This window comes from Manis javanica, chromosome 8 (genome assembly GCF_040802235.1).
Source record: "Manis javanica isolate MJ-LG chromosome 8, MJ_LKY, whole genome shotgun sequence".
NCBI classification, from domain to species: Eukaryota; Metazoa; Chordata; class Mammalia; order Pholidota; family Manidae; genus Manis; species Manis javanica.
The window spans coordinates 44,682,909-44,707,881 of record NC_133163.1 but is presented as its reverse complement, the minus strand read 5'-3'; the positions used below and the strand labels follow the sequence as shown (position 1 = coordinate 44,707,881).

The 24,973-nt window shown below is 34.8% G+C and overlaps 1 protein-coding gene and 1 non-coding gene across 2 annotated transcripts; one reads left to right on the top strand and one right to left on the bottom strand.

Moving 5' to 3' along the window:
- Window positions 1-24: 24 nt before the first annotated feature.
- Window positions 25-24,604, top strand: SOCS4 (suppressor of cytokine signaling 4). The gene is made up of 2 exons (XM_017658684.3): window positions 25-292; window positions 18,363-24,604. The coding sequence occupies exon 2, from the start codon at window positions 18,455-18,457 to the stop codon at window positions 19,775-19,777; it is 1,323 nt and encodes a 440-aa protein (XP_017514173.1). The 5' UTR covers window positions 25-292; window positions 18,363-18,454; the 3' UTR covers window positions 19,778-24,604.
- On the bottom strand, window positions 18,084-18,190 carry LOC118972096 (U6 spliceosomal RNA). Its single transcript, XR_005060905.1, has one exon. It is a non-coding gene; the product is annotated as a U6 spliceosomal RNA (small nuclear RNA).
- Window positions 24,605-24,973: the final 369 nt, after the last annotated feature.

Here is a 24,973-nt window from a genome sequence, read left to right as displayed (position 1 = left end):
TGATGACGTCTGCTGGGCGCCGGCTGCCGGGAAAAAAGCCGGTGGCTGGAGGGGAGTGAAGAAGAAAGGGAGGGAGCCGAACACGGAAGTGGTGGCAGCGCCTGCGGAGCTGGTGGAAAAAGGTCCTATTGCCGAGGGTGAGAGCTTACATAAAGGCGTCTGCCTTGTAGGACCTACATGAGGTGTAGGAGTGACTAGGCCTCCCTTCTCCACCTCAACTATCACCCGGAGTGATGGCGATGACGATGGCGGCAGTTACTCGGACAGCCCCAATTAAACTGCGTTCGGAAAGGTGAGTGGGGGAAGGGTGGGCAAGGGTGGGCAAGGGTGGGCACTGCCTGGCCTTACCGATCTAAGTTGTGCACACATGCATCCGTATCTGCGTCCCTGAATGGGTCCAGCACCTCCTTGGGGTCCCGTTAGAGAATGAGATCTTTGAGCATCCTCTTTAGAGGAAGGTGAGATCCTTCTCAGACCTTTTATCTTGGCATCCTTCACGCCCTCACCTTGTCATTAGGTAACGGTAAAGGTTTGGAGGTTTGGTGGCGGGGGTAGGCAATCTCCGTTCGTGGTCCCTGGAAGTATGGCCTGTACATTAATGCTTATTCTTTGGAACTAGTCACATATATCCCTTACGAAGAAAGTAACTTGGGCTTCCCTGTTTCGACCCTACCTAAAGTTCACTAGAGTGCGTATTTAGATCTAAAAGAAGACCCAGAACTGAAATATATTGTGAAATATTTCGTTCGGACCTTGCAATGTGTGCTAAGGTCTTGGCTCTTAAGTTTATGCTTTGCTTCTCTTCACGTTCTCTCCATGTTGGTAGACCGGTCTCTGACGAAAACCTTCAGAATGGTATTTTTTTGTGGTACCCACCTTCTATTCACAGACCTACTTTATGACGTAAGTGAGACGTTTTTCTGTTGTAGAGATTTCCCCTTTGTTTTTCAATCTAGTTACATTGTGAAGTTAAAAACGCACATTCAGACAAATCGTGGTATTGTTCTTACCGAGGTGACATTGTATAAAGGGTTGTATTGAGTGTCAGGGCTCCCAAATAGGCTTGCCAGACATTGAGGTTAAGTATATGAATGAAGAGGAAGAGTGAATGGCTGAAAAATGAACCTGGGATTTAAGGAAAAATAACCAATCTACTGTTGATTTCCTACAAGAGCAAAAGAGAACTCAAGTGATTCTGAGTGACCTAAATTTAATGGGAGGTCATTCGTCTTTAGACAGACTTACTTTAGAATAATTTTTTTTACCCAAATAAATATCATTGGATAGAGTATGGGGTTCAAGATGAACTCAATATTCATCTCCATATTGAAAAATTATGATTTCATTGTAGTGCTATTCAGAACTCAGCATAAGAAGATTTGGAACAAGAGTTAAAGCTATAAAATGTCCAAACTATAATATCTGTAATGCCCTATGACTTTAAAACTATGAATGGTGTCTCCAGTTCTCTCCTTTCACTCAGTTTTAACAATTAAGCCGTTTGATTCATAGGTTAAAGAAAAATTTACAAATTTCACATGTATGAAAAGAGCTTGAGCCTTAGTCAAACAGCCTTAGGTTTTAATTTTGACTTTTACTCATTGTGTGACCCTGAATATGCATCTTTACTTTTTCTGAATGTCAGATTTCCTTAATTCTAAATGGAGATGATACCTACCTCTATCTTATTGTTATGGTATATTAGAGATGCTAATAGGTATATAAAACTAACTGTTGTTGATGTCTCCTGTATTAATGGAGTACTTTGAGTGGGCAATGGTTTCATTTAAAATGGAGTTTGTTTAAATCATTATTCAGTAAAATTTTTCAAATATTAAAAGATGTAGTCTTGCTTTTGCTAGTGTGTTTTCACAATTCCATTTCTGTTTTCAGTCAAAAGCCTACAGGTTTTATGTCTTTGGTAAGTTCATGGTCCTGTTGAGGGAAATAGACATTCAAATAATATATGTAAGATGATAATGCAGTAATGAAATGTGTGTGACTTAAATGTTAGCAAAATTGTCTGGTTATTTAAGATAGCATAGCTTAAAAAAAAACTGTCACTGATGTGGCTGTCAAATTTTTCCAAATGGGTTTATTTATCATTAACAGTGCATGTCTCATAGGAGTGGGTAGCTGAGTGAACTCCCTGAAAATAATGCCAAGGTTGCAGATTCAGTTGCAGTGAAAGGTAATTAGTTTTGCTGTGTGGTGGCCACTTACAGTAACCTTAAGCTCACAAATGTTCTCAAAGGCAACAGGGTGAGAAAATATGAATATATTACCATTCTACTGATGATAGTATTATCTACAGAAATAATATCATATAACCTTAGTTGATACAAGAGGCATATTGTATTGCCTTATGGAAGGAACTTTTAAAATGCCTTTTCAATAAAATATGTACTTAATTCTGTGAAAGATGTGGGGAGAGAGTGTAACAATAACTGAGGAGAGCAGATTATTGAAAAAAATAATATTGAAGGCAGTTTAGAAATCTGAAGATTTTTCTGTTTCTGCAAATGTTCTGAAACTTCCCAACCTATTTAATTTATCTTTGGGGTAAATAATACTTGAACATGTACAAATTTCCTAAGGTATGAAAAGGTAATACAGTAAAGGTCCTACTACTCCCAGCTACCCAAATCCCCTGGCTAAAAACAGCCAATATTTGATTCTTGTGTTGCTACATTGGCAGTGGATCCTTAAAACAGCAAGACAGTTATAATCACTGTATTATTCATGAAGAAAGCAAGGCTCAGAAAGGTTGTGATTGTTCCACGGTCACACTCCTCTCAAATGTCTGAACTAGAAATAGAACCCAGGTTTTTTACCTTCTGATCCAAGGTAGTGTACCATACTGCCTTTCCAAATTATAACTGTTGCCATAAAATTTGAATTTAATAAAATATATCAAGACACAAAGCAATTTTATTTAAGTCTAGAGTCACCTTATTCTAGTGTTTTAAAACTTATATAGGTAAAACTTGTTACCTGTGCTTAAATGTAAGTGTACATAATTATTATAAAGCAATGAAGTGAATAATCTTAATCAGTTAAAAAAAACTTTGCCTACTATTTCTGTTGAAATCTATTTATTTACTAAGTTAACTTGCATGAAACTACAAGTTTTTCATAATTAAAAGTTTGTTTATTTACACCAATTTTTTAAAGAATTTAGAACTTTAAAATGTTTTTAAAAGTGAGTATTTAATATCAGCAATAATATTAAGTGCTCGGTAATGTTTCAGAAATACTGAAGCCTCCTCAGCCTCAAATTTTGGAGGTATGTTTTTGTGCAGATATTCTTACATGTAACCTTTGTTTCCTCCCATTCCTTTTTCTTAATTTTGCTACTTTCCTACCTCTCATTTTTAGAAATTAGCTTATTTCACATGGAAAGTTCTGAGTAATACTAGAAGGCAGCTAATATATATTTTCATTAAGCTCAGTCTATGCTCTTTTCATGCATTTTAATCCTGGCAGTAAAAACGTGAGGCAGCTGGCATTACCCAGAATTTACAATGTGAAAACTGAAGCTAAATGAGATCTTTAAAATTAGGTAACATAGCTAGTAAGTGACAATTCCTGAATTTTAGCCCATGTTTGACAATTCAGCCCCTCACGTTCTTTCACCTACACCACGCTTCATTTTCAGTATGGAATAGTGGAAAACTGCATATTGTTAATTTCTTATGAATCTTTAAAACTTTAAAGTTTTCTTTTTTTTTTTTTTTTTTTGAGAGGGAATCTCTCATATTTATTGATCAAATGGTTGTTAACAACAATAAAATTCAGTATAGGGGGGTCAACGCTCAATGTACAATCATTAATCCATCTCAAGCCTAATTCTCGTCAGTCTCCAATCTTCTGAAGCATAACGAACAAGTTCTTACATGGTGAACGAATTCTTACATAGTGAATAAATTCTTACATGGTGAACAGTACAAGGGCATTCATCACAGAAACTTTCGGTTTTGATCATGCAGTATGACCTATAAACAATCAGGTCAAATATGAATATTCGTTTGATTTTTGTACTTGATTTATATGTTGATCCCACATTTCTCCTATTATTATTATTATTTTTATTTTTAATAAAATGCTGAAGTGGTAGGTAGATGCAAGATAAAGGTAGAAAACATAGTTTAGTGCTGTAAGAAGGCAAATGTAGATGATCAGATGATCAGGTGTGTGCCTATGGACTAAGTATTAATCCAGGCTAGACAAGGGCAGCAAGACATCCACGGATGCAGAAGATTTCTCTCAAAGCAGGGGGGGTGAGGTTCTGAGCCTCACCTCTGTTGAACCCCAAATTCTCACCTGATGGCCCCCCTGCGACTGTGCCTGTCTTAGGTTGTTCCTCCCTTGAGGAATCTTACCCGTCTCTGGCTAACCAGTCATCTTCCGGGGCCATACAGGGAAATGTAAAGTTGGTAAGTGAGAGAGAAGCCATATTGTTTGCAAAGGTTAGCTTTTTACTTCTTTGCAGATTTATGCCCTGTGGCTTCTATGCCCAGTAAAGTTTTCTTTTTAAATTAAATTGCTCTTGAAGGAAAAGAAACTGCAAGGAAATAGGCCAAAATGTCTAAATTGAGTACCTCTAGATAATTTAATTATTGTTTTTGTCCTCCTTTTAAAACTTTTTTGAGTGTTCCTTATATATATATTTTTTAATATTTATAGTCACTTTATTCAGAATCATCAAAATAAGGACACAATCCAAATGACCTTCAGGGAGGATTGGATTACCAACCTGTGATACACCCATAAAAAAAGATGACTGCTTAGTATTAAAAATATGCTACGGCTATATGCAACAACTTGGGTGAAACCAAAAGAAGGCCGAGTGAAACAAGCAGTCTCAAAAGTTACATACCGTTCGTCCTATGTATGTGAATTCTCCACATGGCAAAACTATTACAATGAAGAAATCGGTAGTTGCCAGGGACTAGGGATTGAGCGAGGGTGTAGCTACCAAGGAGTACCAGAGAGACTGGGGGAAACCATTATGTTTCTGATTGTAGCAGTGGTTACAAGAATCTAAACAAGCAAAAATTCATGAAACCATATACCAAAAAAGGATATTAATTTTTTTTAAGAATAAGTTAAGGTACATATTAAAAGAAGTGAGGGAAATACCATAAGCTATGTTTCTGTGCTCTTTTATGAATATTTACTTCAAAAGTAATTTTAACAATGAAAATTACTATTTTGTTAATTACTATTATATATGTTTTTTTCTATTTTGGTATCATTAATCTATAATTACATGAGGAACATTATCTTTACTAGACTCCCCCCTTCACCAGGTCCCCCCCACAAACACCATTACAGTCCCTGTCCATCAGCATAGTAAGATGCTGTAGAATCACTACTTGTCTTCTCTGTGTTGCCCGTCCCTCCTCATGCCTTCCCCCACATAATACATGCTAATCTTAATGCCCCCTTTCTCCCCCCGCCCTTATCCCTCCCTTCCCACCCATCCTCCACAGTCCCTTTCCCTTTGGTAACTTAGTCTATTCTTGGGTTCTGTGATTCTGCTACTGTTTTGTTCCTTCAGTTCTGACTTTGTTCTTATACTCCACAGATGAGTAAAATCATTTGGTGCTTGTCTTTCTCCGCCTGGCTTATTTCACTGAGCATAATACCCTCTAGCTCTATCCATGTTGTTGCAAATGGTAGGATTTGTTTTCTTCTTACAGCTGAATAATATTCCATTGTGTATATGTACCACATCTTCTTTATCCATTCATCTACTGATGAACACTTAGGTTGCTTCCATTTCTTGGCTATTGTAAATAGTGCTGCAATAAACATAGGGGTGCATCTGTCTTTATCAAACTGGGCTGCTGTATTCTTAGGGTAAATTCCTGGAAGTGAAATTCCTGGGTCAAATGGTATTTCTATTTTGAGCTTTTTGAGGAACCTCCATACTGCTTTCCACAGTGGTTGAACTAATCTACATTCCCACCAACAGTGTAGGAGGGTTCCCCTTTCTCCACAACCTTGCCAACATGTGTTGTTTGTCTTTTGGATGGTGGCAATCCTTACTGGTGTGAGGTGATACCTCATTGTGGTTTTAATTTGCATTTCTATGGTAACTAGTGATGTGGAGCATCTTTTCATGTGTCTGTTGGCCATCCGAATTTCTTCTTTGGAGAACTGTCTTTTGAGCTCCTCTGCCCATTTTTTAATTGGATTATTTGCTTTTTGTTTGTTGAGGTGCATGAGCTCTTTATATATTTTGGATGTCAACCCTTTATTGGATCTGTCATTTATGAATATATTCTCCCATACTGTAGGATGCCTTTTTGTTCTATTGATGATGTCCTTTGCTGTACAGAAGCTTTTCAGCTTGATATAGTCCCACTTGTTCATTTTTGATTTTCTTTCCCTTGCCCAGGGAGATATGTTCATGAAGAAGTCGCTCATGTTTATGTCCAAGAGATTTTTGCTTATGTTTTTTTCTAAGAGTTTTATGGTTTCATGACTTACATTCAGGTCTTTGATCCATTTCGAATTTACTTTTGTGTATTGGGTTAGACAATGATGCAGTTTCATTCTCTTACATGTAGCTGTCCAGTTTTGCCAACACCAACTGTTGAAGAGGCTCTCATTTCCCCATTGTATGTCCATGGCTCCTTTATCAGATATTAATTGATCATATATGTTTGGGTTAATGTCTGGAGTCTATTCTGTTCCACTGGTCTGTGGGTCTGTTCTTGAGCCAGTACCAAATTGTCTTGATTACTGTGGCTTTGTAGTAGAGCTTGAAGTTGGGGAGCAAGATCCCCCCACTTTATTCTTCCTTCTCAGGATTGCTTTGGCTATTCAGGGTCTTTTGTGGTTCCATATGAATTTTTGAGAGTGTTCCATATATTTCATAATGAGCGTATATCTTTATAATTAAAAAATTACAAATTGGAAGAAAAAAGTACTTCAATCCAATTTTATTCCTTAAAGAATTACATTGGTACATTGTAAATATTTTGGTTTCAAAGATTCTGATAAGATCCTTCCACTTTTAGAAATCCATGTTACTACCAGTTCTTCGTTTTCTGCTTCTCCTCACTGTAGACTAAATAACCGTCAGTGATAGGTTCCTAGACATTTCTCCCTCTTTAGCTAACATGCTCAGAATATACCTTCAATTAAGTGTTAGCCAAAGTTAATGTTTCTTCTCAAATTTGTTACACACAAAGCATTTGTATTAAGTTAAATATAGGAAACTATGGCTTAAACAAGGTTTCTTAAATGAAGGACCTCTTGGTACCTTTTGCTGAATATGCATTGTAATCTTTCAGAAGGGAAGTGATTCCCAAACTTGTTTGACAAGGAAACTCCTGTTTCTTTAGAATATGTATTAACATTTTTTAGAGCTAGTGTCCAAAAGAGTATAGATTGGAGGACACTGGCATAAGCAAACTTCAAGTAAGCTGAGAAAGTGGGGAGAAGGGAAGGGGAGGGTACAATAGTACTAATCAATGCTTTTTTTTTTTAAATCAGTAACATGAAAAGAAATAAAATATTTACTGGAAAATGAACGTATATTGCTTTTGTAGTAAGATAGAACATTTTTTAGTTCAGAGACTTTTCTCATATGAACAAACCAATTTTTTATATTTTTTCCTTAACATTCCAAGAAATGTATCTGTCATCTAGCATCCAGAATATTCCATTTATGGAGCCTAAATGTTTTCTAAAAATCCAACCCAAGTTATCAGACCATGGTCAAATATCAAGGACTGTTACCCACAGAATCCAATTCAAATATTGCAGACTGTAATCAGAATGCTTTCAAGGAGTGTTGGCCCATACTGGCAGGTAAACTTTGGACTTACGATTTGGTGAGGAAATTGCCAGGGCTGAATTACTACCAGAATAATAATTTATTTGTGAATTCTTTATGTAGTATTGTAAGTTATTTTTAAGAGCAAATTTGTTTTGATTTAGTATTTACATGAATTCTCATCTTAGATATACATCAAAATTGTGGATATAGTAGTTTTTCAGTAAATAATTAATATATACATTAATGCTCAGTTATCTAACATCATAGAGAATACAAGTGAACTTTCCAGATAAATGAAGTTTAACCCTTTAATTGCTGGCTTTTTAACACTTTTCTATAGAAATCTTGAGTTAAAATCACTTTCCTGGCCTTATTCAACAGAACAATTAATGTTACTTAAACCTTTTGTTAGTGTAGATTGGCCATATTTGATAATCATTCTGTTATGATGTCATTGCAATTGGTGGTAGATAGAACCTGGGATCAAATGGCTACTGAATATGGGAACTTACTTTCTTGGAAAAGGCTTTTATGTAAACTTGCTCTTTAGACACTTGCTCATTAAGAAATTTAAAATAAAATATGTCACTGTGTACTCCCCAGAGCAGTGTAACTTAGCTGCCTTCATAAAAAATTAATTGTTGAATCAAGAGCCAAAGCAACCTCCTCTAGAGTGATTCTTTTACTCTCTTTTAAAAAAAATACCTTTTTTTGTGGTTACCAACAAATATCTTTGATTTGTCAGTACTCTTCAAATCAAAACTTTGTCAAATCTTTGATTCCTATACTACATAAAAATGGTAGTAAAATCAGCTCATCATTTTGTGTTTGTTCTTCTACCTCATTTATACAGTTTGTACAAAATTCCAAGAATTAATGGTAGGCTATTTGAGTAACTCATTCAGAGTCAAAACCCTTTACTTTTTTTTCACATTGAAATTTTACATGTATAGGCAAGATGCTAAAGTACTTTTTAAAAAGTTATCTCTAGTCATTAGAAATACACCAATAAAAATAATTTTGCTCTCACTAAAAATTACTTTTGTTTCTTTTATTAAGAGCAATGTGATTGAATTTTTTTATTTTTAAGAATTTTGGTTTAATGAAACTTTTGGAAGAGATTAGAAAGTTCTTCATGTATTTAATTGTAAAGATGTGAGAGTTTATAAATGTGATGTATTTGCTTTCTTTTCTTAATTTTTTTTTCCCTGTTTGGGGTTTACTTTTATTTTGTTTGCAGTTTTTTTTTTTTTTGAGAGGACATCTCTCATATTTATTGATCAGATGACTGTTAACAACAATAAAATTCTGTATAGGGGACTCAATGCACAATCATTAATCAACCCCAAACCTAGTTCTCTACAGTCTCCAGTCTTCTAAAGCATAACAAACAAGTTCTTACATAGTGAACAAGTTCTTACATGGTGAACAGTGCAAGGGCAGTCATATAACAGAAACTTTCGGTTTTGATCACGCATCATGAACTATACACAATCAGGTCAAATATTATTCGTTTGATTTTTATACTTGATTTATATTTGAATCCCACATTTCTCCCTTATTATTATTATTATTATTTTTATTTTTAATAAAATGCTGAAGTGGCAGGTAGATGCAAGATAAAGGTAGAAAACATAGTGCTGTAAGAGGGCAAATGTAGATGATCAGGTGTGTGCCTATAGACTAAGTATTAATCCAAGCTAGACAAGGGCAACAAAACATCCACAGATGCAGAAGATTTCTCTCAAAACGGGGGGGGGTGAGGTTCTAAGTCTCACCTCTGTTGATCCCCAATTTCTCTCCTGATGGCCCCCCTGCGACTGTGCCTGTCTTAGGTTGTTCCTCCCTTGAGGAATCTTACCCATCTCTGGCTAACCAGTCATCTTCCGGGGCCATACAGGGAAATGTAAAGTTGGTAAGTGAGAGAGAAGCAATATTCTTTGAAAAGGTTAGCTTTTTACTTCTTTGCAGATTTATGCCCTGTGGCTTCTATGCCCAGCATTTGTCTTGAGGTATCTTTACGACTTGGAAGAATTATGATACTCGGTAATTTTGATATGAGGCACGAATTCTACTTAAGGGTTGTAATTAGGAAGGAAGAAGAAAAGCTATAGAAGTAGCAGACGGAAGAAAACATGGGAAGATTGATTATTTCTTTGACATATCTTCTTGTAGTGTAACATAAGCATGTATAGGTTTTAAACTACTAATTAGATTGCATGCACACATTAACATAATAGGAATACAGCTACATAACAAAAGCAGACCTACAATTACCAGCCATATCCAGTGAAACCAAGAAAACCAGTTAGGTACCCTAGGCATTTGTGAAAACTTATCAATGATACGATGCATATTCTCCAACTGAATTTGAATAGTTTGAGAAAAATCAGACAAATTAAAACAACACATTCCTGGGAACTGTTCACATCCCATATGTTCTTTTAACAGTAGATAGTCTATAGTCGCAAGATTTTGGAGCCCTGCATCTTGCACTTCTCCTAATTCTTGGTTGAGTTCCGACAGTATAGATCCAGTCAAATTTGTTGTTTTACTGTATGCACAGGCCAGCTTAGATATCTCCTTCTTCATTCCAATGGCAAGTCCAGGAACTGGTGGGATGAATGCAGCTACAACTGCAACAGCGCCAGGATCTTTGTTGAAGATCATCTTCTGGAATGACTCTTCCAGAGAATGTTGATGTTGGAAGTTCTTCTTCCTATCGTCTCTTCATTCTTTTTCTGGATAGCCAAATTAGGCTTTGATCCTCTGTATAAACACAAACAAACCTTTGCCCACACTTTGATATGCCCTTTATACCATTGTGAAGAACTTATTGGAGATCACCACACAGGAACTGCTTTTTTTTTTTTTTCTTTTTTTTTTTTTTGGAGAAAGGAATATTACCAGAAAAAAGTACTTCCATAGCTGATCATCTGACACCCTTTAAATGATCAAAATTAAGGATATTTAAAGCATGCATTAATCGTTGATTTACAGTTAGTTTTATCCTATCAGGGAGTAATCCCCCTTTTCTTTGCTTTTTTTTTTTTTGTTATCATTAATCTACAATTACATGAAGAATATTATGTTTACTAGGCTCTCCCCTATACAAGCTCCCCCCCACAAAACCCTTTACAGTCACTGTCCATCAGCATAGCAAAATGTTGTAGAGTCACTACTTGTCTTCTCTGTGTTGTACAGCCCTCCCCTTCCTCCCACCACCCCCATTATGCATGCTAATCATAATACCCCCTTTCTTCTTCCCCCCCCTTATCCCTCCTACTCACCCATTCTGTCCAGTCCCTTTCCCTTTGGTACCTGTTAGTCCGTTCTTGGGTTCTGTGATTCTGCTGCTGTTTTATTCCTTCAGTATTTGCATTCTTTTTTGTAACAAAATCACATAATGAAGGAAATTCTGAATATCTTTTTTCTAAAAGGATTTCTCCACAGCATGTCCTTTTAAAGCAGTTATTTTCCTAGCAGTTAAAGTGTTACCCAGTTAAATGTTTTGTTTTGTCTATCTTTCTTAATGTATCTGTTAAGTAGCTTCTGAGAGCCACTTATCCCAGTAATCAAATTTTGAACACTGTCATTTTGTAAAAGAAAAATCTATAGCTTGTCTTAAAATTTCAAAGACTTATGACGTACTTTGCCCTGAGAGAACTAGCAAACCTTGTGTGTTATAAAATTTCCATGATCATTCTGTCTACAAAGTATTGTAAAGATTCTCTTACTTAAGATAATATAATTCACAAATCTATTGCAGCAACATGGAAGCAGTGCTGTACACTGAAAGTGAACAAGGAAATGGAGTGGCCTTCCATCAAGTCCTCAGCTTTTTGTAACTCACACTTTCCCTTAGGAACAGTACATCGTCAGACAAGTAACCATGTGACAATGAGTGATGGGAACATTGCCAACCATATATTCAATATTAATACATTTCAATTTTTCTGTTAGTCAAATGTAAGTAGAAGTTAAAGTTTCTCAATACCATGAAGACAACATTAAGTGACCTTCTGGCCCATCCATATATTTATATGGTACATTTTACCAAATCAGTTTTTTGCCATAGCAGTTTACAAAAGTGGGACTTCTGAAGCATGAACTCAGTTTTCTAGCAAAAGAATAGGTATGTGAAATTTATATAAGGCTATAATTTTGAGATAGGTACAAAAAGATAACCAGTCAGAAGATGTTCTGTGCATTAACTCTTTAAGTAATATATCTGTGTATACTCTTTATTATATCTATTTATAACACTTTAATATCTTTAAGATATATATGGAAAATTCATGTAGAGCAATGGTACTTTTCACTTTATTTTATGGACACCTGCAGCATTCACACATATAAGAATAGTTAACCTAAAATCCAGATATACTTGATTGATTAGTACCTATTATATACAACTTGGTAAGTTTTGCCAAAATAAACCTATTATAGTAGCATGTAAACTTGCATAGAATAAGGCTGGAGATTAGTTTTCAGAGGGAAAATGTTAACTTGTCCTATAGTTTCATGATGTGTTGAGTTGTGGGTACATCTGGCATATTGGTCCTTTTCCACTTTGAAACATTAGTTATCCTCATGAGAGTAATATTTGCTAATAAACTTTGTAGTTAGCACTAACCTAGTTACAGAGGTATTCTGTGATCTCTTGATTCTGAACTATTTCTATAGAACTGGCTTAGGTACTTTAATAAAGTATCATACCTATCATTTGTTTCTTTTAAAAAGAAAGAAAAAACATTAACATTTTTTGAGTACTTAGTACATTTAGGATCTGAGCTGAGTACTTTGCATACATTATTTCATTTAATCCTCAATAGCCCAGTGAAATAGATAGCATCAGTATCTCCACTTTTACAGATGAAGAAACTGAGGTTTCAAGGTCATACAGCTCGTATAAAATCAACTGGACTCAAGCTGTATTTCTAATGCCTGCCCTCACTGTGCTGTGAACTGCATCCTTGTCATATAGTTGTATAGAGATACTGAAAATGTTAAAATGGTTACTGCTGGGTGGTAGGATGATGGATAGTTTTTGCTTTTTTCTTCATAACTCTAAACTTATTTTGAATTTTTCAAGGTGAGTATCAGTCACTGTCATTTTTATTTATGTTCATCAAAATGATATGTGCCCCTACGTTAAAAATTAAGCTAAAAAGCTTAGCTAAGCTAAGAAGTACTGTAGTCTTCTCCAGCCCATCCCAAAGGCAACCACTTTCAAATCTTGTAACTTTTTTTGATACTTACCTTCATATTTCTACTATATAAATGTTCACTGCTGAGTCAGCTTTTTTACAATTTAATTCTCTTATATAACTTGATTTTTTCTGTAATCAACATTTTTTTTTCCATTTGCCTTATCAACTGAATCTTCTGAAAGTCAATGTTTTGTTTTGTTTTTTCCCCTCAAGATCTTCCACTTTTGGAGCCTTATGTCTTTGTCTGGTTATATAGACTAGTTGCTCCAGGTACCTGGCTGGCTGGACAGTTCCCTTCTTCATCATCCCGGGAATTCACATTTTCTGTCCCCCAAGTTAAATGGCTTGTTTCCCATGCTGCATCCTTTGTATTAATTTTTGAAGAGCACATCCTCCAATATGAAATAAAATTGGTGATACTTTGTACATCTGATAATTTATTTCTTCATATTTGATTGCTAATTTGGCTGCTTATCTCATCAAGGTTGGAAACTAGCCTCTAGCTTCCAGTGTTATTTAATGTTGAGAAACTAGATGCCATATATATTTATAGTCCTTTGATTGTGACTTTTTTCCCTCAGGAAGACTTTATTTTTTATTTTTTTGGCTTGGTTACTTTTGTTTATTTCATTGTGGTAAGAACACTTAACGTGAGATCCACCCTCTTAACAAATTTATAAGCATACAGTATTGTTGCCTATAAAGTAGGAAGACTGTATCTCTTCTCTTCCTCTAGGGTTCCAAAATTTTAGAATAATATAGATTGATTTGTATTTTTCTCCCCATTGTGCTGGTACTCAGCTCTTACAGTATGGGAGCTTCTATCCTTCAGTTGTAGGAAATTTTCTAATGTAGTTTCTTTTATAATCGTCATCCTCCCCATTTTGTTATTTTCTGTGAAATACCTATATTGATCCTATAGTTTTCTTACCTTTTATGTCCTGTTAACAATTTTCCCCCTATTTCCTGTTATTTCCTCAACTTAACTTCCAACTTCCCTATTGGATATTTTACTTCTGCAATCATACTTTTAATTTCCAAAGCTTTCTTTATCTTCTGATTGTCCCGACCTCCTCTCACTCATTTATAGGTGGAGTATCTTCTCTTAACTTACAAGAAATCAGTTTTATAGCCTGCTCCTTTCATGGGTACTGTTTTCTCCTAAGTTCTTTATGTTTTAGTCTGTTCTTTATATTAAAGGCTTTCCTCAAAAACCTGATGACCTATGGCTATTCATATTCTAGAGTGAATGAAGCCCAACAGTGCTGTCTGAAAGCTGTCTGAGTAGGCAGGGCTTCTGGACTGGTGAGTGCCATTGCATCCTTAGGTGGCCTTTCAGCTTTTTATTGAAGGGTTCCCAGATACCAGCATCTGTCTTTTCTCTTTGACCATTCCATTTCTCCAGCAAGTATCTTCCAGTCTCCTATTAGATGTAAGTCTGGCTGCTGTAGTTCTAGGAGCTGAATGGAAGAAGGGAACAAGGGACTTTTATTGTTATTTTTTTTCCCAAACCTCCTTCTACCCTCACTGTGTCTGGTATCCAAACTCAAGTCTTTGATTCAGTTTCTTGAAAAAATGAATATCCCATCTCTTCTTTGTGGGAGTAAGATCTGGAGAGATCTAACTGCATTGAAGCATATTTTCAACCTACCTCCCCATTTTTCACCCAGTCCTCCACCCAGACTTTCTGCTGCACCTGTGGGTCCTAGACTTTGCCTGCTCTGTTGGCTCTGTCCTTATTCCATATCACCCCTGTGCCTGGTGTCACCTACCTCTCCACTGTTGAGTTAGTTATTGCTCCTCTGTTCATTTTCTGTCCTCATATTTTGTGACTCGGGTTATAGATGCCTACTTTTATTGAAGATGAGGTTTTAATATTTATTTTTCCTTGTTTTGGGTTAACTTCTGTGAAAAGGATGGAACAAAAAATTTTCGCTCAGCCATTTTCAAACCAGACAGTTACTTCTTTTATATGCAGAAAAAAACAAAAAGCTGTTTTCCTTTCAAAGGGAAATCAAGTTATACTACTCATTAAGAAAGTTGGTAATGCAAAGCGGAAGTGATTATAACTAAAGGAAAAATTAAGAGAGACTTGGTTGTTTTTCAAGGTAGAGAGAAATTGAAGCAGTTCCTAGTAAAGGTAGGATTGTCATTAAGGACAGACTTTAGCCTCTGGTGTAGAACTAAATGACACAATTTAGAGATAGCAAGGAGGCAAGATGAGGAAGCTCACACCCCGGGAGTAAAGTTGGTCACTGAGTTAAACTGCTATTGGTATTTTTTCAGTAATAAAATCACCTGCTATTTTGAACTTCAGATGATGCCTTTTTTTCACATTATCATACTGAATTAAAGAGTTGAAATTATGTAGTATTAACAAAATATCTTCTAGGGGCTCCTTTATTATTATTTTCATCTTGAAAATAAAGTGTAAGCACTTACACAGTAACAAGCATCTCTTCTCTAATCAATGACTATATTCTTCAGCTTACTTTTTTGCTTCTCATTTAGTTTTCTTCAGTGGAATTTACTTGAACAGCAAAAGTGTACTGTTGAAAATACAGCAAAAGCATACTGTTTGGTGCATTAAGTGTTTTTTAAAAATTAGATTAAAATATTTTTCCCTATGTATTTTAAATGATTACATACCAGTGAGCTCACTAAATCAAATTTAAAAGTATAATCATCAGATGCTATTCAGTGTCGAGAAATGAAGTACTGTATAAGGCAAGTCGGTATCATTAGTTCACATTTTTCAGCACTTGCTGGTCATATTTGCCACGGCAGATACTTGTTTCAAACATTACTGCTTTGAAAATGGATTCAGATGGCTCTAAACATTTACTTGACTGTTTGGATTGTTGATGTTCCTCTGATATAATCAGAATGTTAAATGTGGCTGATTTTCTCAGTCACAAAATTCAACTTTGATTTGTAAAATATTTGATATTATATAATCTCTCTCCCTAATTCTAGGCTTAAATCTTATGCCACCTAAGAATTGTTAAGTAAATTCCATCCATAACCAATCATTACTATTAGTCTTAATAAAACTCATGATTTTACGTTGTAGATTCTAGTATATCTAGCCAATTTCATAAAAAAGGCATTGCCTTTTGGAAATTTGCCCATTTTTTTCAAAATTACCAAGAAGAATACAAAGGAGTATGTGTGTGTTTGAAGTACCTAAGTTTTTATTCAATTCCTTATTTTCTAAAAACTGCCTAGACTGATAGTGAAGTTGACCAGTTATTGAAATGAGTTGACAAAATTGCATTGGAAATGCTTGCAAGGTACTCCTACTGTTCAGTGGTGATTTTTAATTTAATTTTAACAGCTTTTATAACTTAAAACTTTTTATTTTCAGGCAATAGGAAATAAAACAAGCAGACGAAGTGTGAGAACTAGATAGGGTAGTGTTCCTCAAATACCAGTTCATAGGATGAAGAATTCACCGGTCTATTGTGAAATTAAAAATAAGAGGAGAGATCAGCATAAGATGTAACCTCAATAATAGCAGTTGTTCACATTTCAAGCATATATTTTGGCTGAGGGAAGAGCCTTGGCTTTTTCTAAATCACACTGAAAATTAGCTATAGCAAAGGAAGTCAGATTCTTGACTCTGTGACACTATGAGATTATTAGTATACATAATTTTTTTCTTTGGCATTTCTCTGATTACTGTAGGACTATTTTTATTTATTTCTTCATCTTCTCCTGCATTCAAATTTTTCCTCAGGAAACACATGCTACTTTTTTTTTTTTAAGGTATCATTGATATATACTCTGTGAAGGTTTCACAAGAAAAACAATGTGGTTATTACATTCACCCTTATTATCTAGTCCCCCCCCATACCCCATTGCAGTCACTGTCCATCAGTGTAGTAAGATGCCACAAGTTCCTATTTGTCTTCTCTGAGCTACACTGTCTTCCCCGTGACCTCACACACACCATGTACAATTATGATAACCCACAATCCCCTTCTCCCTCCCTCCCCACCTGCCCTCCCCCACCCCTCCCATTTGGTAACCACTAGTCCCTTCTTGGAGTCTGTGAGTCTGCTGTTATTTTGTTCCTTCAGTTTTGATTCGTCGTTATACTCCACAAGTGAGGGAAATCATTTGGTATTTGTCTTTCTCTGCCTGACTTATTTCACTGAGCATAATACCCTCTAGCTCCATTCATGTTGTTGCAAAGGGTAGGATTGTTTCTTTCTTATGGCTGAATAGTATTCCATTGTGTATATGTACCACATCTTCTTTATCCATTCACCTATTACTGATGGACACTTAGGTTGCTCCCATATCCTGGCTATTGTAAATAGTGCTGCAATAAACATAGGGGTGCATATGTCTTTGAATCTGAGAAGTTGTTTTCTTGGGGTAAATTCCTAAGAGTGGAATTCCAGGGTCAAATGGTATTTCTATTTTTAGTTTTTTAAGGAACCTCCATATTGCTTTCCACAATGGTTGAACTAGTTTACATTCCCACCAACAATGTAGGAGGGTTCCCCTTTCTTTGCGTCCTCGCCAGCATTTGTCGTTCCTAGTGTTTTCTATGTTGGGCATCCTAACTGGTGTGAGGTGATACATTGTGGTTTTAATTTGCATTTCCCTAATGATTAGTGATGTGGAGCATCTTTTCGTGTGTCTGTTGGCCATCTAAATTTCTTCTTTGGAGAAGTGTCTGTTCATATCCTCTGCCCATTTTTTAATCACGTTATTTGCTTTTTAGGTGTTGAGGTGTGTGAGTTCTTTACATACTTTGGATGTTAACCCCTTGTTGGATATGTCATTTACAAATATATTCTCCCATACTGTGTGATGCCTTTTTGCTCTGCTGATGATGTCCTTTGCTGTACTCAAGCTTTTTAGCTTGATGTAGTCCCATTTGTTTATTTTTTATTTTGTTTTCCTTTCCCAAGGAGATGCATTCAGGAAAAAGTTGCTCGTGTTTATATTCAAGAGATTTTGCCTGTGTTTTCTTCTAAGGGTTTTATGGTTTCATGGCTTATGTTCAGGTCTTTGATCCATTTTGAGTTTACTTTTGTGTATGGGGTTAGACAATAATCTGGAAGAATATGGAATGCTTCATGAATTTGTGTGTCATCCTTGCGTAGGGGCCATGCTAATCTTCTCTGTATTGTTCCAATTTTAGTATATGTGCTGCCAAAGTGAGCACAGTATATGTAATATTTAAGTGAGATTATCTTGGAACTGCCTTCCAGCATATCCGGTACTCTGTTTTTTTTTCATGTACTAATTATCCTTTTTCATCTTGTATCTAATTGGGTCTTGATATATAAACTATACAATATGAATGACAAATGATAAATGATTTCTTTTTTCCTTAGATACATCCAGAACGTGCCCAGAAGAAACTTCCTGCCAGAAAAACTGAAAAAGCAGTATTTATAACATTGGGATTTGTGGATAATTTGTTAAAATGGCAGAAAGTAGTGAAAACAATTGTAAAAATGTAGATGTAAGGCCCAAAACTAGTCGGAGTAGAAGTGCTGACAGAAAGGATGGTTATGTGTGGAGTGGAAAGAAGTTATCTTGGTCAAAAAAGAGTGAAAGTTATTCTGATGCTGAAACTGTGAATGCTGTAGAGAAAACTGAAGTTCCTCTGAGGAGCCGAGAACGGAAGCACAGCTGCTCATCCATCGAGTTGGATTTAGACCATTCTTGTGGGCATAGATTTTTAGGCCGATCTCTTAAACAAAAACTGCAGGATGCTGTGGGGCAGTGTTTTCCCATAAAAAATTGTAGTAGTCGACACTCTTCAGGGCTTCCATCTAAAAGAAAAATTCATATCAGTGAACTCATGCTAGATAAGTGTCCTTTCCCACCTCGATCAGATTTAGCCTTTAGGTGGCATTTTATTAAACAACACACTGCTCCTATAAGTCCCAAATCAGATGACTGGGTAGCCACAGACTTGTCTCAGAATGAATTGAGGGATGGTCAGCTAAAACAAAGAAACGTGGAAGAAGAGAGAAACTGTTTCTCACATACCAATGTTCAGCCCTGTGTCATAACCACCAACAGTGCTTCGTGTAGAAGTGGTCCTGTCACTGGCTCTTTGATGAACCTTATTTCAAATAATAGTATAGAAGATAGTGATATGGATTCAGATGATGAAATTATAACACTTTGCACAAGTTCCAGAAAAAGAAACAAACCCAAATGGGAAATGGATGAAGAAATCCTGCAGTTGGAAACACCTCCTAAGTATCACACCCAGATTGATTATGTCCACTGTCTTGTACCAGACCTCCTTCAGATCAATAACAATCCATGTTATTGGGGAGTTATGGATAAATATGCAGCTGAAGCTCTACTAGAAGGAAAACCAGAGGGTACCTTTTTACTTCGAGACTCAGCACAGGAAGACTATTTATTCTCTGTTAGTTTTAGACGCTATAGTCGTTCTCTTCATGCTAGAATTGAACAATGGAATCACAACTTTAGCTTTGATGCACATGATCCTTGTGTCTTCCATTCTCCTGACATTACTGGGCTCCTAGAACATTATAAGGACCCAAGTGCCTGTATGTTCTTTGAACCACTTTTATCCACTCCTTTAATTCGGACTTTCCCCTTCTCCCTGCAACATATATGCAGAACAGTTATTTGTAACTGTACAACTTATGATGGCATTGATGCCCTTCCAATTCCTTCTTCTATGAAATTATATCTGAAGGAATATCACTATAAATCAAAAGTCAGAGTACTTAGGATTGATGCACCAGAACAACAATGCTAGGAAAGGCTAGGAACACGGGGATGATTGCATACATATTTTCATTTAATATTTTATTTTTCTTATTATGCCACTTTGGATTTTTCTACAAGGGCAGTTAAGTCTAAAATAAACTTCTGCCCTAAATTTTACTTCCAGATCAGTTTATTTTTCTTATGATACACTAATTGTTTAAGGTTACATTCTAGGAGTTAATGGATATTTATGGCCAGGTGTTTAGTTTTTTATTTTACCATGTAGATTGTATACTTTCCTTTTCTTAATTGTAATTTGCATATGCTCCAGGGATATTTGATATTTGGTAGGCATTGCAAACACAGTTAAATAATCTATTTCATACCTTGCTTTAAAAATAATCCTCTGTCCTTTCCTACCTGTAAAATGCTTTCTTAGCCTATGTCATTGGTATTCCTGCACATATAAAATAGTTTCCCCAGTCCCTCCTACAGAGTTGCTTTAAATATCTTCAATAAGCTGAGTGTTGTAATTCACCATCCATACTAATGTAACTGACTTTTGTAATTTACTGATTGGGATATCAAAGGTGATATGATAACTTAAAATCAAACTTGATATGTTTTCATTTTAAATATTACTTAAAAATCTGGAGTACTAAATTTGTAATCTGGTCAGCAAGAATCAAATGAAAATGTGATATTTTACAGGTGAACTTATTCTACTGTGCGGCATGGTTATTAGTTCTTGAATAGAGCTTCCTCTCAACCTGGAAGAATTACCATCTTCAGAACATAAACATTGTTCCTTTCTCACTGGACACTTTAAAAGAAATGATAATATTATTTGTAACTAGTATTTACTAAAGTACTTAAGCAACTGTAGGGTTTTTCTGTATTTACTTATGACTGTTGCTTCTACTCAGCCCTTTCATAGAAACTGAGCCTGTTAACTTTGGGCCATACTGCAGTTTATAAACAGCTACAAATTTCTATTGGTAACCAAAGAATACCTAAGTAGTTTTCACTATTTTAAATTGAGCTTAAATAAAGATTCAAGAAGTTAAATGTAGAGTTCAGTATTCAGGAAGCTTAATACTGTTTTTAATCTTAAGGTTTCAAATAATCCTACCTTCAGAATTAATGTGTCTTTGTGACTCAAAAAAAAAACATTTTGAGAGCTGTATGACTTAATACCATACTGAATATAGTACCAGGCACCCAGTATAATATTTTTAATTTACTATACCAACAACGGGGAAGCATTCATAGAAGCATCATTATCCCAATACTAAAGTAAATTGAGTGATACCTTTACAACTCCTTTTTTAAAGAATCAATGAATAATAAATTTTCTAGATGGTCATTTCTTTTGGTAAACTGTTCACCCCTTTGTACAAATTGGCATTTTTAATATAGTAAATTGCGTTATTGATGCTACTTTAGCTCTAGTAGTATGCTGTTTTTACTTGGATTGAAAGACATGTGACTCAAATTTTCAAGTTAGAAGAGATGTCTCTTGAAGTATCATTGCTTTTATGTTGAAGTAGCATTTCACTTTACTCCAGTTCTGCTGTTAACATAAAGATGGCATATTTCAGTAACATTTAAAATGAATTTTCAGCAATTATCACAAAATTAAACCAAGAAAATCCTTACCTTTATCTTCTAGCATTTTTTTTCTCAGTGATCTCAAGATTGCCTTGGTTCCAGTGAGGGGTAACTACTCAAATGGCACCTCTCTTTCCAGTGATGAGGCTCAGGATATCATAACACCAGTATCAGGGTAAATATCTCTTCTAAAGATGTTTCCCTTTTACAAAAATAGAAAAGTTTCATACTACCTCATCTTTATTGTGGCGCTTTTGTAGATCACTGAGAAGCTTATCTTATTAATCAATATAACACTAAATATCCATCTTTGGTAAAAGAAAATTAATAGTATGGTAAGACTCTACCCATGATTATAGGTTTTTTATCAGAATTTGATAATGAAACTTTCTGTTTCTGTGAAACAATTATTTTAAATATTTTTCTTTTAAAAATAATTTTTTATCAGCACAGAAAAACCCAAGGATGACTAGCTAATGAATATTCTATTAAAGGGTAATTTTATAAAGAGAAATGAAATAGAATTATGTTGTCTTTTATAATGATAAAAATTAGTGTTTATATGAAAACCATGATCTAAGCTTTTCATATATTCAGACTGGTTGCTTGTGATATATATTCTCTGGCTTTCTTATTTTTTCAAGGTATTAATAGCTGTTAACATTTTCAAAATACTGTCATATATATAGCATTGAAGTAAGTATATATCTACTAAAAGAGCAGGGAAGACTCATTTACTCTGAAATTGTATTTTTCCTTTGGTATTTGCTACAGTGAAAAAAAATGGAATGTAGAAATATAAAGACTTGGGAAGGGAATTGTTTACCATGAAAGAAAAAGAAAAAAGAGTAATAATAAATAAATTTTTTAAAGCATTTAGGGATTGAAATTTTAAAAGGTTAACCCGTTTCTGAGTGACTTTGTAAAGACACATTTGGAAGAGAATCTAGTATTAAGAGACTAGTATCTTTTTAAAAATTGTAAGAAATGTGATTATTGGAATATTCAAGTAAAATAAGTAAGTTTTGAGAGGTACAATTAGGGAAGATATAAATATATCTAAATATAAATTTTGTAACTCTAATTTGGACATCATGAGCATTTGAAAAGTGTAAATTCCAGAGTCAAAAAGGCATTCAGCATGGTGGAAATGTGTAGTGTTTACTGGCTGGAAAGGATGGGGCTGAAAGAAACAAGATAAAATATTAAAATTAAGAATGTAGGCATTACCTCAGGGAAAAGCCTTGACAGTGAAGGGAACTACTTAATCGCTAATAGCTAGTCTGGACCAGACACTTAACTGCTTTGGGAATCATCCTGCACTAATCAAGAAATAAACTTGACTTTTATATTTCTCTGTGAAGCTTTTCAGGACATACCCCACCTCCTCTTTCCTTTTTTTTTTTTTTTTTTAAGCTACAGTATCTTGATTCATACTGCCATTCCTGAAATACCCCAAATGGATTTTTTTTTAGGACCCTTGAGTGTTTTTGTATGAAGAATCATGTGATCTTTCTAAAACCATGTCATTCAGTTAAATAATTCATAGAGAGAATGGTTTAATTTAAAGGAGGCCCTAATAGGAAGAAGATTAAAGGAAGCTTTTAGTCAGCCTGTGGCTAGATTTATTGATTTAGTGATCAGACCTGTGTTCTTTCCTGAATTTCAGCTAATGGCAAACTGTGGTCAAAGAATGGCTTTCAGCAAAGTTTTGACTTATAAATAATATAAAGAATGTATTAGTAATTAGAAATCCTTTAAAGAGCAAATGTGGCAAATAAGACTCATATCATTATACAAATTCCATTTCTTTTTATAAGAAAAACACAAACCATTATCATTTATTCATGAGCCAAAGCCATTAAGAAGAAAAATCAAGTTATCAGCTTCCTGTCTCACTGAAGTTTGGATCATTTTATAGATCCATGTAATAGCTTCCTTCCTATGAAACAAAAACCTTGAGACCTAGCTCTTCTAAATAAATTCTTAGTTTTATTAAACAATTTTTTGGGTCAGTTTTAGCTCTAAACAAAGCCAAATAGGTTATACATTAATTTTGGTAAAGCAAGTGTCACAGGAAAGCAGACAATTATAAGGTATTCCTGGAGACAATATAAGAAAAACAATGTTTAGATGTAAAATAGCCTGTGTGTTAGGTCTTAATGCCCAAGTGAATAAAAGGTTTTAAGCAGATTATTGTTTCTACTTCAGAAAAAAAAATCTTTATAGTTTTGATTTTAACATAATCAGTTTTACATTCATTTTTATTTAAAAAGAATGAATAGCACAAAGTGTTCTTTTCTGTTTTAATGACCTACTACAAATGAGTAATGCTATAAGAGTGTACAAGACTCTTGTATGTATTCTAATACATTAAGATATTGGACACAAAATGAAGGTAACTTTTTGAAACTGATAGGCTTCTAAGTAGAAGAAATATAGACTAATGGATAAAACCCAATGGAAAGATATTTAGGGCACATGAGCCCTACTTCAAATAAATTAGAAATCCTATTTCAAACATTTTTTATTTCCTTTTTAATTTTGAGTACATTTACTCAATCCTAAGTCTTCTTTGCCTTCATTTCCTAACAGAAAACATAGGTAATATATGTCACTTCTTGAAGGTCAATTCTTCACTTAGGACTCTTGGAGCATACTTGAAAATCATTTCCTGTACAGCTCTTAAATACTAACGTGATGATAGGTTTTCAAAGTATCTCCTTAGAAAACACTACAGATTTTTTAGTCTGTAGTAGGCTTTCTTGGCTTGGTTTGACAAAGTACAATTTGAATTTATGGTTTGGACTCTGCAATTAGATGCACAATTGCAATTTCCTCCTACCCTTAATAAGGTTTATCTAAGATTGATATTTGCCTAAATTGTTTTAAAGGTTGATTACATTTGCAGGAAGTAAAGATAATCCATTTTACTGTGGTTAGAATCAAATCTAAGCTTTCAGACTTGAGTGTAAACTCAAGGTTTACTTTAATTACGCTTTGTTAGAATTGGATAGATTCCGTATAAACCAAGTATGAATTTCATATATACTTGAATGTACAGAGTTTAAGTAGTAAATTCACAAAACTATTAGGACTTACCAGTCAGGTTTGTGTGATCCACCCCTTACCCAAAAAAAGTAGATTGTTTCCATTATTATTTCTATTTCTGAAATTGAATGTTTCTTCTTGGATGTGAGTTCAAATAAATTTATCTGAATAAATTTTCATTTCTTCTTAATTAAAACTTAACATAAAATCCAAAGGCTTTGTATTTTATTTAAAATACACTGTATATTCACACATTTAACTTAAAATCTGAAAAATTTTTAAATCTCTACTACACATTTCCTAATTTGTAATATACTCCTTCCAGTTTTTAGTGTTAGTTTGGGTCTTACAGAGCAGATGACCAAGAAGGGATTAAATGTGGCAAGAGATTTACTGGGAGGAAAAACACCTATGAAGGATAAAGGGGAAGGGAGCAGCTTAGGAAATACCACATTGCAGGTCTGACGTCTGGGAAAGAAACAGGAAGAGTAGAGTGGGCTTCAGACTTCAGTGCAATTCTGAGAAAAGGCAGATGGGGATTTAGTTTTACAGGTTGCCTGTAGGAGCCCACTTGGGACAGGAA

What these genes read in the sequence shown, in the direction of transcription:
- SOCS4 (XM_017658684.3), top strand. Translation starts at nt 18,455, where the DNA reads ATGGCAGAAAGTAGTGAAAACAATTGTAAAAATGTAGATGTAAGGCCC.